The following is a 13725-nucleotide window of genomic DNA, read 5'->3' on the forward strand; positions in this document are numbered from 1 at the left end:
TAAATAAAAATGCAGAGAAAAAGCATTAAAGGTTAAAGACCCACTCTGATAAAAATCATGTTTTTGATGTTTTTTACATGTTCTGGTGGCAATTTTTGGATGACGGCAGATGTATTTAAGAAAATGATGCCCAAAATTGCATTTCTGAATGTTTGTTTATTCTATATTTTTGGCTTTTTAAATTGTGTGCTACATCCTGATTGGCTGTTGATTTTCTCAATCATGAGACTCTTGTGCTGGGACGCTGCACATACATACATACAACTTGACAAATTGACATAAATCTTCAATCGTGATCAGATCTTTGTTTTCATTCTCTACTCCTGGACTTATTTTTCTTTGAAGGTTTGAACGATGGGAGTTTAAACATGAGAGAAAAGTGTGAAAATGTTCGTGTCAGTCTGAAAAAAAGTAGATAAAGTGTGTAATGAGGGATTTTACAGCTTTCGCCGATTTATCACGGTTTATTTATGGAACGTCACCAGCACTCAAAATGAGGGATCAAGACGATCAGAATGGGTCTTTAAGGTATTTCACAAAGGTGTCAGTGCAAAAGTGCTTCCAAACGTCGAAGGATTCTGTTAACTGGACTTTAAAGAGTCAATCTAGAAGACAATCCAGTTTTCTAGATCCACCTTTTGAAGTCCAGCTCCCCTCAAGAAAACAGAATCCTGCGCTAACATGACCTGGATGACAGAGAATCTTCACAAACATGCTTCCAAACATCATGAAGTGCAGCACAAAAATCTGTGGTGCAAAAACTGGGACCATCTCCATGTGAATTCAAACTTCAAACCTTGTAAGAATTAAAAAAAACAACAACTCACCTATCATCTGTGCAATCGTCTTCTCATACTCAGCAACAATCCTCCTGTGGAAAAATGTGTTTGGGGGGGGGGGGTTAAACATGACATGATGGCATGTATTCCATGTTTATCAGCAACTATAGGATATGAAAATACCACTGCATGAAATATGGCTAGGGCGGCCAGGGCTAGAGTGGCCTCGCAGCGAGAAACCGCTGGTTCGAATCCCAGCTGGGGTCCTTCTGTGTGGAGTTTGCAAGTTCTCCTCGTACAGGTGTGGCACGCCGGTTTCCTCCCACAGTCCAAAAACAGGCGTCATGGGTTAATTGGTGTATCTAAATTGCCCCTAGGTGTGCATGTGAGTGTGAGTTTGTGGTCCTGCAACAGAATGGCGACTTTTTCAGGAGTTGCAACACCTTCAACCAACACCAGCCGATATAGACTCCTGCCTCCAAAAGGGATTCGGCAGGGACCGAGACCAGGACTGATAAACAGAAATATCCAATGAGGTATAGAAGATAAGATTATCTTCAATGCAGGAGTTTGTATGACCTGAACGACAGAACAGTTCCTCTCTAAATTGTTTTTTAGGCTCGTTTAGGGGGAGATTTGGCTTTACTTATGATGGGACTCAGTAGGAAGCTTTGTTTTAGCAAAGCAGGCTGCAGAAGCTAAGAGGATTGATTAGCCTTGGCTCCCCTTTAGCTTCTAAGCCCCCGTTCAATCAGACATATGAGGTAAGCCCCCGTCTTATCCACATTAACTGAGGCAGCTGCACTCACACACACCACCTGCTGACACCAAATATGCAGCTTATCTCCATTTCCTCGACTCTCAATCGAGAGCCGCTTGATGAGGATCGTCTGGGAGTTTAAGAAAAGCGGAACGTTCAAGCTGCTGCGTGGCGTTCAAAGCAAACATTTAGTAAACAAACATAAAGCACTATGTTAGATGCAACTAGCAAGACCATAAGGCGTCTTCAACTAGCTCTAAACTCTGCTGTCTGACTGAGGCAGAGTCTGAAATCAGTAAAAGAAAAAGAAAAACGGGTTCAGGGTGTCACTTTGTACCTCATTTCCAACACTTGCTGCCGACTTTCTTCATACTTCCTCTTCCACTCTAGCACTTCCTTCTCCTTTGTCACAATCTGGAAAAGGTAGCAAAACCAGTTCAAACATTGATTAAAAAAACAAGCCTCTCCCCATCTATTATCATACTCCTATGCCCCCCCTCTATAACATCCCTCTGTCTTCTCTTCTGTCTGGTCCAACAAAAAAACTGTACAAATAGAAGTAATTTACATTAAGTTTAGCCTAAATTCCAAAAGGTTTTTTAAAAATACACCTGGTGTGTTAGAAGATCCACAACCTCCTGTTGTTAAAGTAAAATATCTCCAACACAAGAGGCCTTCAGCTCTCATCTGTTTGCTCAGCTGTTGGACAGGACAACTTAAAAAACGGCATCAATAATTAGTAAATGGAACGTGTACCTCTTCTCGTGCAATTCCCAATGAGTGGTCCAGATCTCTGGGCAGGTGAGGACTCTCCCCGTCGATGTAGCTGGTGGTGCCGGTCCGGGAGTACAGCGAGCTCTTGGGTACGTCACTCTCTAGCGAAGAGGAGAAGTCTCTGTGCTGCTTCCAGGAAGCAAAAGAGAGGAGGGACATAAATGGAAACATGACCATCTACAAAAAACAGACTGGTAGCAGACGGAAAAGCTTCATCCTGCGGCTCAAATCTCAACACAATTCCCGAGCTTCTGAAAATCTACCGCACACCAAAATCAATGCGCAAATGAGTCAAGCTGGTGATGTTCCTGAACACTGGGTCAGCTGCCGCATGATTGGATGAAGCAGTCTTCATTGCCACATAAGCCGAGTAATTGGCTGATGCTGGCCCCAGCCGAGCAGTGACGGTCGCCTGCTGTTTTCTGAGGCTTCGAATGTGATTGAACCCAAAGCAAGAGAGCAAACAAAAGATGCAAACAGCACAGCCGGGGGGAAACACTGTTAGCACGGTGTTCATTTATGTCAACGCATGGAAAATTGCCTACACGGTCCTCAGAATGTCAGAGATTATGATGCAAGGACCATGGTTCCTCATAAAATAGGTCATCCCCAATAAAATCCTAGTTCTACTAGTTAGTCTCTAAAACTTTGGATGGATTATGGGAGGATATGATGAAATAGTGAGGCCTCCAAGGCAGAGATTTACTAATACTTGAAGAAAATCAGCTTTATTTAAAAAAGAAAGCAATAATATCCCAAGTCATTTAGAAGTCTTAAATCTTGTGAGAAAAAAACTGTGCCTTTTATGTTTGTTTTTGGTTCAGAATTTTGACGGTAAAATATGAAAATTTAGAAATCAATGCCGGAGTTCATGTTCATGCTCCTGAAGGGACTAAGGACCAAAAAAAACAAATAGGAAAACAATGTGTAAATTTTTTGTTTTTCATTTTCTCATTTAAGGGTAAGATTTAAAATGTTCTGTGGACTTTACAGATTAAAGTCAAATTATCATCTGCATATTTGCTTATTCCTGTTTTAAAATACACAATATCAGACGTATATGTACATGGTTTACCTGAAAGTTCAGGAGAGCAGGGAAGACGGTACTACGATAATCCTTTATCAGAAATATAAAAGATTTTTAAAATAAACAAATAAAAAATAATCTCATATTGAAATAAAAGAAAACAAATATGACAAATCTGCTTACAAACATACTGTAGAGTCCTTTTTAATACACTAAATACAAACAATGGAGTCAAACCCAAATGTTGACTGTCTCAATAACTATAATGTGGATATTATAACATTTAAAAGTAGAGCAACATTGAACAAACTAAACTTTAGGCCGTGTCACATTGCCACAATTTGTGCATATTGCATGAAAACTGGTCACACGTAAATACATGTGGAAAAAGTAATAAACGTTGTGCTTCTTTATGTGAAACCTTCACAGATGTATCAAAAATGAATCAAATCAAACCACAGAAGAAGTACAAATAAACCAAGAACACGTAAACCTGCGCTTCATTGAATTTCTGCACTTTGGCATTCCGGGCTCTGACCAGAAATCCTTTCGTGTCAGCACCATGGTCAGCTCCATGCTTTGTTTTAAGTAAAAAAGTTCCCAGCCGAGACCCCCCACTCGGTATAGACTACTGGAGGAGTGAAAGATCTGCCGATTTACATACCCATCACCCAATATGCCAATCGTCCAGGAACTGCGCGTGATTATTGCGCTGTTAATATGCAATTATTAGCAATTCGTTTGTTAGTTACGTAATTTTAACATGACATGTGTGCCCTGTACACAATATAAAATTAGTACATGAGTGAAAAGTCTGTTAGACATACGTGGAAAGCCACTATTTTGCGTATGCATCTCGCAAGAATCAAGCCCAATTGCAAATGATACACATAATAACGTAGTATGAACTACGTAAACTATGCATGACCTGCATGAGCCTCAACTGATCAAAGCTTTTGAACAAAACCGAATTCACGTTAAGACTCGTTGGCCGAAGTCCCAGACGGACATCTCCGCACATCGAAGAATGACGACCGCACGAAACACTTCTGAATTTTGTAAACCATGCATGTATCACCAAAAAAAACGAAATTTCATACATGGACAATGCGCAAATTGTAGCGGCTGTGTGACACGGCCTTTAAACCTACATTAAAAAAAAGCAAATTAAGCTGAGTAAATTCATAGTACACACAAAAAAAGCAAGAAAAAGATAACCATTCTCCAACGACAGATAACACAGGGACCGTGTGGTTGTAGATGTCAGTTGGGTAAAAGAAAAAGTAACATCTGCCTGTTGGGTTTCTGGAGTCTACAGGGGGTGGAGTGCAGTCTGGAAGTATTTGGACTGGTTGATAGGTCTGACATAGAACATTCATTTCTGTTCTTGATTGGTTTAAATTTTGGGGTCCTGTTTCCTAAAAAAACGAAAAGAAACACTGAAATAGTGTTCTTGACCAAGTACTTGGACCACACTGCAGGTTGATATGGACCAGGACACATCAAGGGGCTACCACGTTCCTCTTACTTTGAGTAAGGGTGAACCGTTAATGTTCCACCGCCGAGGGCCGGGTTTCTTGAGTCGCGACTGTAAAATGTGTGGATCAGCAGCATCAGACAAAAGACACAGAGAAGAAGTGTGAGGCCTGCTCCGACTCTTTGGTTTTACACAAATCCACCTTAACTGAAGCTGTGCAGCTGCTGGTTAGTGGTTATTAGTTAGTCTGGGGTAGGGCTGTGACGATAACCGCATCACCGCACTTTTTTTTTTTTTGTTAAGTTTTGCATATGGCGCGTGAATGGAGCTATAATAAACACATTAAACACATTAATCTTTCCTGATAATTGACTTTTTCTGCTAGTCCTGTGTTCAGACTTTCCTTCTTTCTTTCAGACTGTTTTCTCCTTCTCTCCCACCGCTCTCTCTCAAAGGCGCGCGCTCTCAGTGCCTCCGCGCTGCACGTGCCACGCGGCTCCCTTTTACACACAGGAGCGCGCTTTCAGAAGCACACAAACTCATTCTACAACAGACGTTTCGTCTCGCGAGGAAATATGACAAATTTACTGCGTTCTAATTGTTAATTTACATTGTATTCATTTCCGTTTCAAGCTGCGTGCGTTCTTAAGGGCGCGCGGAGGATTTTGTGTGTGTAGGGGGGGGGGGGTTATTAGGGTTCACCTTCACTCCAAACATGAACGCGCACTGTTAGATTTCCATGAATATCACTACATGTTTTGTTTGGGAACTATTTTTTGCAGCGTAACGTTACGTGTCTGTATAAACAAAGGCGGAGCCTCCTGCCCCGTGTTCTTCATGGCTACCGGAAAAATGACAAAGTGTCTGCAGTCTGTTTATTACTGGGCAATATTTAATATTCTGAGAAGATGTGTGTACCAGAGAGCACAGGTGAAGGCTCGCGTGCAGCTAGAGAACGGTCCGCTGCAGAGGGATCAACACGCACCTTCCTCCTACATGCAGCGCTGACCCACACAGTCACAGTCAATCCACAACACCTATATATGGGCTTTATATATAGTTAGTTCATTAGTTAGGTAGTAGTTAGTTGTTACTGTTATTTTATAATAAAGAATACTACGTTGTAATTGTATTTATTTATGATGCGGCCGCCGGGGGTTTTTATTTTGGGGGGGGGGCTGCGGTTAACCGCGACACCGCGCCCCCTGGTGGTTCATCACCGCGGTGATGAAAAATCCGACACCGTCACAGCTCTAGTCTGGGGAAAAGTTTCTTAAGAAAAAACGTATCCCGGAGCCTTCCTTCCTGCCCTGACAACAGCCACAACGACCCTGAAAGGACAGGCGGTGTGCACGTCGCCCAACATGCACGTACGAAAAACCGGGGGGGGGCCACACAGCAGGAGAGTAAGACTGGAGGGTTTGGCTGCCAGTAATGGTGGACCCATTGACTGAACATGAGAACTGGACCGAACGAGTGTGACATCACACATAGAAAACAAAGTCAATTCAGTCGCAGCCATTTTAGAACAGTATTGGTCCGTGTCTGTCTGAGCCAACATTACGATGGCAACCACTCTCACAAATCAGGAGTGAGCTTCTTGGAAGGCCACACCCCTACCACTGAAAGCGGTTTACACAACATCTGTCAAACACTGAAAATTGGACGTGTAGACCAGCAGGCTCCGCCTACTTTTACTTTTATTACTGATTGGCCAGTTTATAACTTAGATAACTTTTACTAAAAAAAGAAAATTATAAAAAAAATCAAGAATTATAAAGAACATGTAAAAAAAAAAAAGTAGCAGAGCAAGAATGGTTATTCTGACCATAGACTATAGAAGTCTATAGGTCGTTTCTTCCTGTCTAGAGGGGAGGAGTCACTCAGTTCAGTTCTCATATACAGTCGTTGGGTGGAAGCCAGCCAAATGGGGTTTCATGTGTGGGTGGGGGTGACACAGCCTCCATGTTGATAAGGCCATGAGTTTAAGCGGAGACACGCTCATGCACGTCTCACTTCCTCTTCCATCCTTAAACACTCCATTCACGATGCTTCAAACACACCCACCCACACACATCCAGCAGGTGTGGGCTGACTCAAGTACCTGTGGGGTTACATTGCAGAGGGAGGGGCACTGAGAGATGTTTTTGGCTACTTGTAGAGCCTCTAACCTCAGGGCAGCGAGCACCAGCTCCTCCTTGACCGCACACAAGGGGCCAAGTTTCAGAAGTAATGGAGGAGGAGGAGTTGAAACCCGGGGATGGGGAAAGAGCACAGGAGAAGATGGAGAAACCGGAGGTGAGCAAACAGACAGTTGCTCGGGCTACCTTTAATCTACTCCATGCAGCAAACAACCACAGAAGCAGAAAAACTCAGACATAAAAGGCAGAGTGTAACGAGGAGACACAATGGGAAGGAAAATAAACACACACCAGGGGCCAAAAACTACCAACGAGTCATGAACACACCTGTAGCTTTTGGGCGAATGCAGCGGGGTTGGTCTCAGCCAGGTCAGGCTCCAGGTACTGCAGGGGGTCGCCACACTCAGACAGCCTGTCTAACAGGAGCGTGGCCTGGGCTGGAGCAGGGGCCTCCACTGGGCCTTGGCTAGGGGGCTACAAGGTCACCGGGAGGAGTTCGGAGAGGAGGAGGGCAGGGGACAGCAGGCAAAGCAAGCGCTGAGTGTTTGAGCGGGACCATGAGAAAGCGGCACGCTGGGTTGTTTCTAATCAGTCACAAGGCTTTTACTGAGAGTCGCAGTGACTGCTGGTATTCATGCCAGAGAGCTGAGTCACACCATCATCAAGCAAATTCTGCCCATGTGACTAAACAATGGCGGAAATGTTACAAAACCAAAAGAGCCACAGTACCAATGGAGGCGAAACAAATACATTAAATGGAAAACATCCAGATCGAGAACAAGCCGACGGTTTTGATGTAAACCAGCTCACCTGTTCGTCCCTCTCTGTGCTCTGTGTTCGGCTGAGGGCTTCGCTTTCCCTCTTCCTGCCCTTCTCCCCAGCAGAGCCTTCGGGTCCAGGCCGCGCACTCAACACCGGCGTCTTCATTCCCGCCGTTATCTGCGCCTCCATCTCCTCAAAACTCCTGAGTGGAATGAGAGGAGCAGTGAGAGCGCCGGAGAGGCATGAAATGTAATGTGGCGTGATGGAAGGGAGGATTGATGAAGACGTTGCTGAAGCAGCTTATTTTTACGGATTCACATTCAGGAAGTCAGACAGTGAGGCGAGAGGATCTGTAAACGTCTCGGAGAGATTTCATGTGAAATTTATCCTGGGAAAACTGTGACGGAGCGCGTCTTACCCTGTGCAGGGGGAGCTGGACTCAGACCCATGAGTGTCTTTGGCTAAGCTGTCCAACACAGAGTCCAACTTCAAGTACAAAGACGGCTTTTTTGCCGACAGCGGCTGAAAAATTATCACAAGAAAAAAAGATGTTACATTTGGAACAATGTCCCTCTTTAAACAAGCTAAAAATGAGAGAACACTAGAAGTTTTCCCTTGTTTAAAGAAAACAGCTAAAACTTGTCTTGGTAAGATTTCTTACAATAAGGTGTGATATTCTGCCCCTTTGAGACTAAATTAAATCTTAAAATTAGCTACAAACACTGATATGTAGATGTATTGCTTTGGTACACTGCAAACTGTTCATCCTTGCAAAGATTTAAAACCCTGTTTTTTGAAATTCAGGATATTTCAGCAGGTTTGTTTTATCTTCTCGTTTGCTCTACACCTTTCCAAACTTTTCTCTAAATCAGCACAGTGGAGAATTTCTTTGTCTCATTAGGGGCTAGACGGGAAGATATATTTTAAGACTAAAGCAAATAATAAAAACTCAAATTGCAGTGTAATATTTGGTTAAGGATGTTATTTTAAAGTTTAATAAATGTTGATGAGTTTAACGTAATTATTTTGGACACAAACATATTGATTTATGTTTTAAGACTAAGTGCTAGTTCTAGATTTAATTAGGATAATGGGACAATTTGTACTAAGAGTCTCATTTTGTTTATTTTTGTTCTAAAATAAGTCATTCCCACGCTTTACATTAGTTTTTTGTCGCTGTAATAAAAATAAACTACAATTAGGTTAATAAAAACTCAAAACATACAAACTTTTCTCTTAGAAATAACAAAAAAATGTAATATAAGACTGTATTAGGTTAGATTTTTGAGCTTATTTATTCCTTTTTGCATGTTTGTGTGGAAATCCTTGTTTCTGGATTTTAATGTCTTATAAGATTTCTTGTTAAGAAAAAATGCCTTTTCTAGTAATTTTCTTCTTAAGATCAGTGATCTTTTCCTATTTTAAGCCTATCCCTTTTTGCTGTGTAATTGGAAATATTATTTCTTAAAATAAGTGTATTTTGATCAAAAAGGAGTTTTATATATATATATATATATATGTTGCTGCATACGCATATATGCAGCGACAAAGGAGGATGTCTACATTTTAGAAAGTACAAGTACAACAAAGAGTACTCACTGGGGAGGCAGAACCGATCTTCTCCATGTACTCAATTTCATAGTCTTGCGCTAAAAGAGATAGACAAATCTAAATGACATTAGTGCACATTGTGTAGCCCTGGTCTGACTGGGATCAGAGACCCAGACGGGACCGCCTGCTCTGTTTAATCCGTGACCCAGATGGGTTGAGCCTCGGGATCGAGGTGGTTCCACTGCAGATCAGAGAGCCGTGGAGAACTGGGCCACCAGGCTGGTTCTACTAAAATCAATAACTCTTTTAATAGAGTACACAACTGCGGGCGTGAGCATGTGTGGCTTTCAGCCGCCCCAAGCCCCGCCCACCTGTGCTACTCTGATGTGGCGCTTACATGAACAGTCCGACGGCTCACCTGGAGTCTCCTGAGGGAGGCGGTTCTCATTCACAAAAGACGCAATGTCGCACGGCTGAGGGAAGTCCTGTTGATCGGAGCTCAGTTCTGAGTCCACGTCCTGCAGAGGCCCCCACTTGTGGCTGGTGGAGGACGCCAGCTTCTCCTCGTCTGTGGCGTGGTCGTCTGCAGGGTGGAGCGAGGAGGACTCGTCTGCAGGCATGGGATCCTGCACGCAGAACCCTAGCAGGTCAGATAACGGAGGAGACGGGAGAGGTGGAGAAGGACAAACGTGACGGACCCACCTGCGAGGTGTCCGACGGGGATTTCTTTGGTGACCTCTTCACTCTGAAAGTGTTACTGAGAAACAAAAACATTTACGGTCACGTTTTAAACTCTAGAATAAATTTAGTCCCAGAAATGGACGTTTCCGTCTGATTTTGCATTAAAAAAAGGGATGTAATCTTCATCAACACAGAGCAACTTCACCAAATGTGCGTCATATTTACTGAATAAAACTGAAATGAGGAAAGGTTGGCACATTTTAGAAAGAAATTTAAAATTTATAGTTAGTTTCTGGTTAAAAATAAATATTGCATAGTGAATATTTTGAGATTCAAAGAAAGAAATAAAACATCTCAAATGTACTTTATCGTATATTTAGGAGATAAAGATAAGTGACATTACCGGAGATCAACTGCATTTTTTTTTTTACTTTTGACTACTTACATCTTTAGTTTTCCACTCATAACCATATAAATACATGCTGGTTTTTCATGTTCTTAAAAAAAGCATTTTTATTTTCAGGTAATCAAACTCTCCATTTGTTACAAATGTTGTCCAACACTAAATTCAACAAAAAGTATGGAAGAAAGACACCAACACGCCTAAAAATGCACCGATTTAGGTTTGGTATCTGCAAAAAGAAAGAAATAGATAAATAAATAAAACGTTCAATGAACACTAGAAGGAGCTCACTCGCCTCAACTGTTACAGTTTAATACAGAAGATCACATGAGGGAAAAGTCACGTATCAACTTTTAAAAATTGATGCAACTTTAAACACCAGACAGGATTTTCTATAAGGACTGCTGATAAAAAACGAAAATTTATAGCTCGGTTGTATGAAATATATAAGGTTAGTGATTCTATTTCAGGATTATGTTCAAATTAATTATTTCTTAAAGTCCCACTCCGATCATCTTTTGATCAATTTTCAAAGTGTTTTCGGTGGTGTTTTAATTAGGATCATGCCGTTTTTAGGCGAAATTACAAACCACTGAGTTGTGGGCGGGATTACCCTTTCTGTTGCTGAGAGCTCTCTGTTTCCTGCGCTCTTCCTCTAGCTTACAGCTCCTCACACCCCTAAACTAACATTACCTATCCAGCCCTACAGTTTTGAGCCAGATTCCAGCTCAGGCGAGGAAAACGTACGTATATCGAGTCGTCTACAAGTGGCTGCATCAGAATGGAGCGGAGTAGGTAGTCCAGCATATTTTCTGCGTAACAAATACGATCCAAAATGCAATTTTAAGCTTCATTTTCTTTATATGTGTCCTCGGTCATGAGAAAAAATATCAAAAGAACATGTTAAAAACACCAAAAATAGAATTTTTATCAGAGTGGGTCTTTAAGAATAGTCTGGTCCAGTTAAGATGAGGTGAAAAGGTCTCTTTGTGGCAGCGGGAACATGAAGTTAGGCTTCTGCTTTATTAGAAAAAGAAAGATGGCGGTTGCTTTAAAAAGGAGCCACATCAAATGAAGGGTTGGACAGAGGGCGTGGTCATGTTGTTCCTGTACTTACAACAAACAACAAAGAGACGACACACCCTTGGACCTCCTGCGATACATCAGAGTACACAAACACAGGTGACAGACAGACAAGACGCTGGCATGACGTCTGAATCCCTACAGACCTGAACAAGTCTGAACCGACCAGTGTAAGATCTTCAGGAGGAAAGGAAATCAAACTCACGATTTAATTGGCGTTTTTTTCTTCTTGATGGGTTTGTTCTGGTTTTGATTGTCCATTTCCCCGATGTTGTCGTTGTCGTTATCGTAGTCGTTGGATGTCACATCGAAGGAGGCGGACGCTCTTGGAGGACAACTGCCCACCTTGCTGGAGGAGTTGAACTGGTCGCTGGAGTCGTCGAAGCTGTTGGAGTCGAAGTTGTACAGCCCCCTTGACATTTTTGGCGAGTTGGAAATACTTTTCTTTGCGGTGAAGGGGTTGAAGTTTGGGTCGTCCCATTTGTCCGAGTCAAAGTTGTAAGAGCCTTTGTGAATGGGAATTTCCTCCTCGTTGCCATTGTGAGCTTGAGTAGGGTTGTTGTCCAGCGGCTCCTGTGGAGGAGGCGCCTTTCTCAACAAAGTCTTTGGTTTCCTTATAGGCATTTTGGCACCGGGCTTCTTTCCCACTTTCCTGACTGGAGGAGAGGCCTGATGTGGAGCCTCACAGCTTTCCTCAGAGTAGTCAAACTCCAGCCTCACCGACTGAGGCTTGGGTAAGACTGGTTGCTCCTCTGGATTTAGGATTTGGTGTTCAAGAGGAGCAGGGGGAATGGGGAGGTGTGGTTCCAGAGGAGGGATGGGAGGACTCTCCAAAAGACTTGAAACAACACCACCGACTGGATCTATACGATTCAGTTCGGGCGAATTGGCAATTTTACTTCCTCCAGTCTTGAAGGGGTTAATGTTGTCAAAGTTTTCTGGATCCCATTGGTAAGAAGCACTGGGGGGGGCAGGAGAGTCGTCTTTCTCTGTGAGGCTGCAGGGAGGCGCGACCTCCTCTTGGCACAAAGGTACAGCAGAAACATCTACCTTCTCCTTCCCGTTGGTGTCGTTTGTTTCCTCTAGGAGAGGAGGAGGAGTCTCCACACGGCCCTTCCTAACTCTCTGAAGAGTCCCTCCTGGACTTCCGGGGCCTCCTTCAGCTCCTTCCTGAGCCTGAAGAGGGCTTTCAGTCCTGGACTTTGTCTTTTTGATTTCTGGAGGGCTGCTGGTTGAAGTCTGCCTCGGGCTCTCGGGGTTGGAGTTCTGTCGCAGCAAAGGCTTCTTCTTGACCGACCCGGGGCGGGTTTTCTTGGGCCTGCGGAGTGTTCCTGGTGCGCTATCGGTACCTACGCTAAATGACTCCGAATGTGGACGGAAGCCTCCTGAAGCAGATTCATCCACTAGACCAGAGCTATCCAGCTCTCCACCCTGAAGGCTCAGAGAACGGGTCAGACTGTGACCGGTCGGCTCTCCAGCCAAGATGTCAATATTGTAGGAACCACTTGCTGCAATGGGCTTGTTCTCGTCAAAAGTAATGGGTGGAGAACTGCACCGTGGATCAGCTGTGGCTGAGGCAGCGTCACTGACTGATGTATTTGCACCTGCAAAATATGAAAAAGGATGTCAAAACATTTGAACAGAGTTGGAGTTAAATGCAAATTTTAAAAAAGTCCATATTTAAGTTGAAGGCCATGCAATACAAAACCACTAGATGGTGGTATCGGACTTCTTGTGTTTGTAGAGACACTTGAATCTCTGGTAAGGAGGACAACACATCATAATAACTCTGCTGCACCTGGATCATCAGAGGTGACCGTCTCTTCATGGGGCTCAACGGGAGAAGCGACCTTCACTGGAGTTGTGGATTCAGGAGTTTCAAAAGCACCATCAGAGTCTGAGCTCCTGCAGCAAAAATTAGAAGACATTTGTGTGAGAATTAGACTGAACTGGAACAAATGTGGAGAACGCAGCCATCGACTGTATCTCAGAACTGGACTGAGTGACCCCTCCCATCTGGTGTTCCAAACAGGAAATACCCGCTGGCTCCAAGACGCCAAAAGCCAAAATCCCATCAACTTCTATAGAAAAATAAACAGTCATTCCTTTTGTCAGAACAACCATTCTTTCTCTGGTACCTTTTTAAACATGGTCTTGATAATCTTATTTTTTTTAATTATATTTGTTATAGCTGTAGGTGGAACCTGCTGGCCCACACGTCCAGCATTAAAAACAGATTTCATGTAACCTGCTTTCAGGGGTAGGGGTGTGGCCTTTCAACAAGCTC

The 13725-nt window shown here is 43.2% G+C and overlaps 1 protein-coding gene across 20 annotated transcripts in view; it reads right to left on the reverse strand.

Moving 5' to 3' along the window:
• tacc2 (transforming, acidic coiled-coil containing protein 2) overlaps positions 1-13725 on the reverse strand; it is a 52215-nt gene that overhangs the window by 3448 nt on the left and 35042 nt on the right. For 5 of the 20 annotated variants that reach the window (XM_078931400.1, XM_020709721.2, XM_078931405.1 and 2 more), the window contains 14 exons: positions 13237-13343; positions 11644-13042; positions 11473-11508; positions 9974-10028; positions 9690-9897; positions 9320-9369; positions 8139-8242; positions 7769-7922; positions 7286-7432; positions 6922-7014; positions 4869-4928; positions 2296-2439; positions 1877-1953; positions 828-871 (listed from right to left, as the gene is read on the reverse strand). In XM_078931400.1, the coding sequence (XP_078787526.1) occupies positions 828-871; positions 1877-1953; positions 2296-2439; positions 4869-4928; positions 6922-7014; positions 7286-7432; positions 7769-7922; positions 8139-8242; positions 9320-9369; positions 9690-9897; positions 9974-10028; positions 11473-11508; positions 11644-13042; positions 13237-13343 (2678 nt within the window). The remainder of the gene's footprint in view (positions 1-827; positions 872-1876; positions 1954-2295; positions 2440-4868; positions 4929-6921; positions 7015-7285; positions 7433-7768; positions 7923-8138; positions 8243-9319; positions 9370-9689; positions 9898-9973; positions 10029-11472; positions 11509-11643; positions 13043-13236; positions 13344-13725) is intronic. The other 15 variants (XM_020709731.3, XM_078931406.1, XM_078931409.1 and 12 more) reach the window with 10 other exon arrangements.

The sequence above is a fragment of the Oryzias latipes genome, chromosome 15 (assembly GCF_053564925.1).
Source record: "Oryzias latipes strain Hd-rR chromosome 15, Olatipes_Hd-rR_3.1".
Lineage (NCBI taxonomy): Eukaryota > Metazoa > Chordata > Actinopteri > Beloniformes > Adrianichthyidae > Oryzias > Oryzias latipes.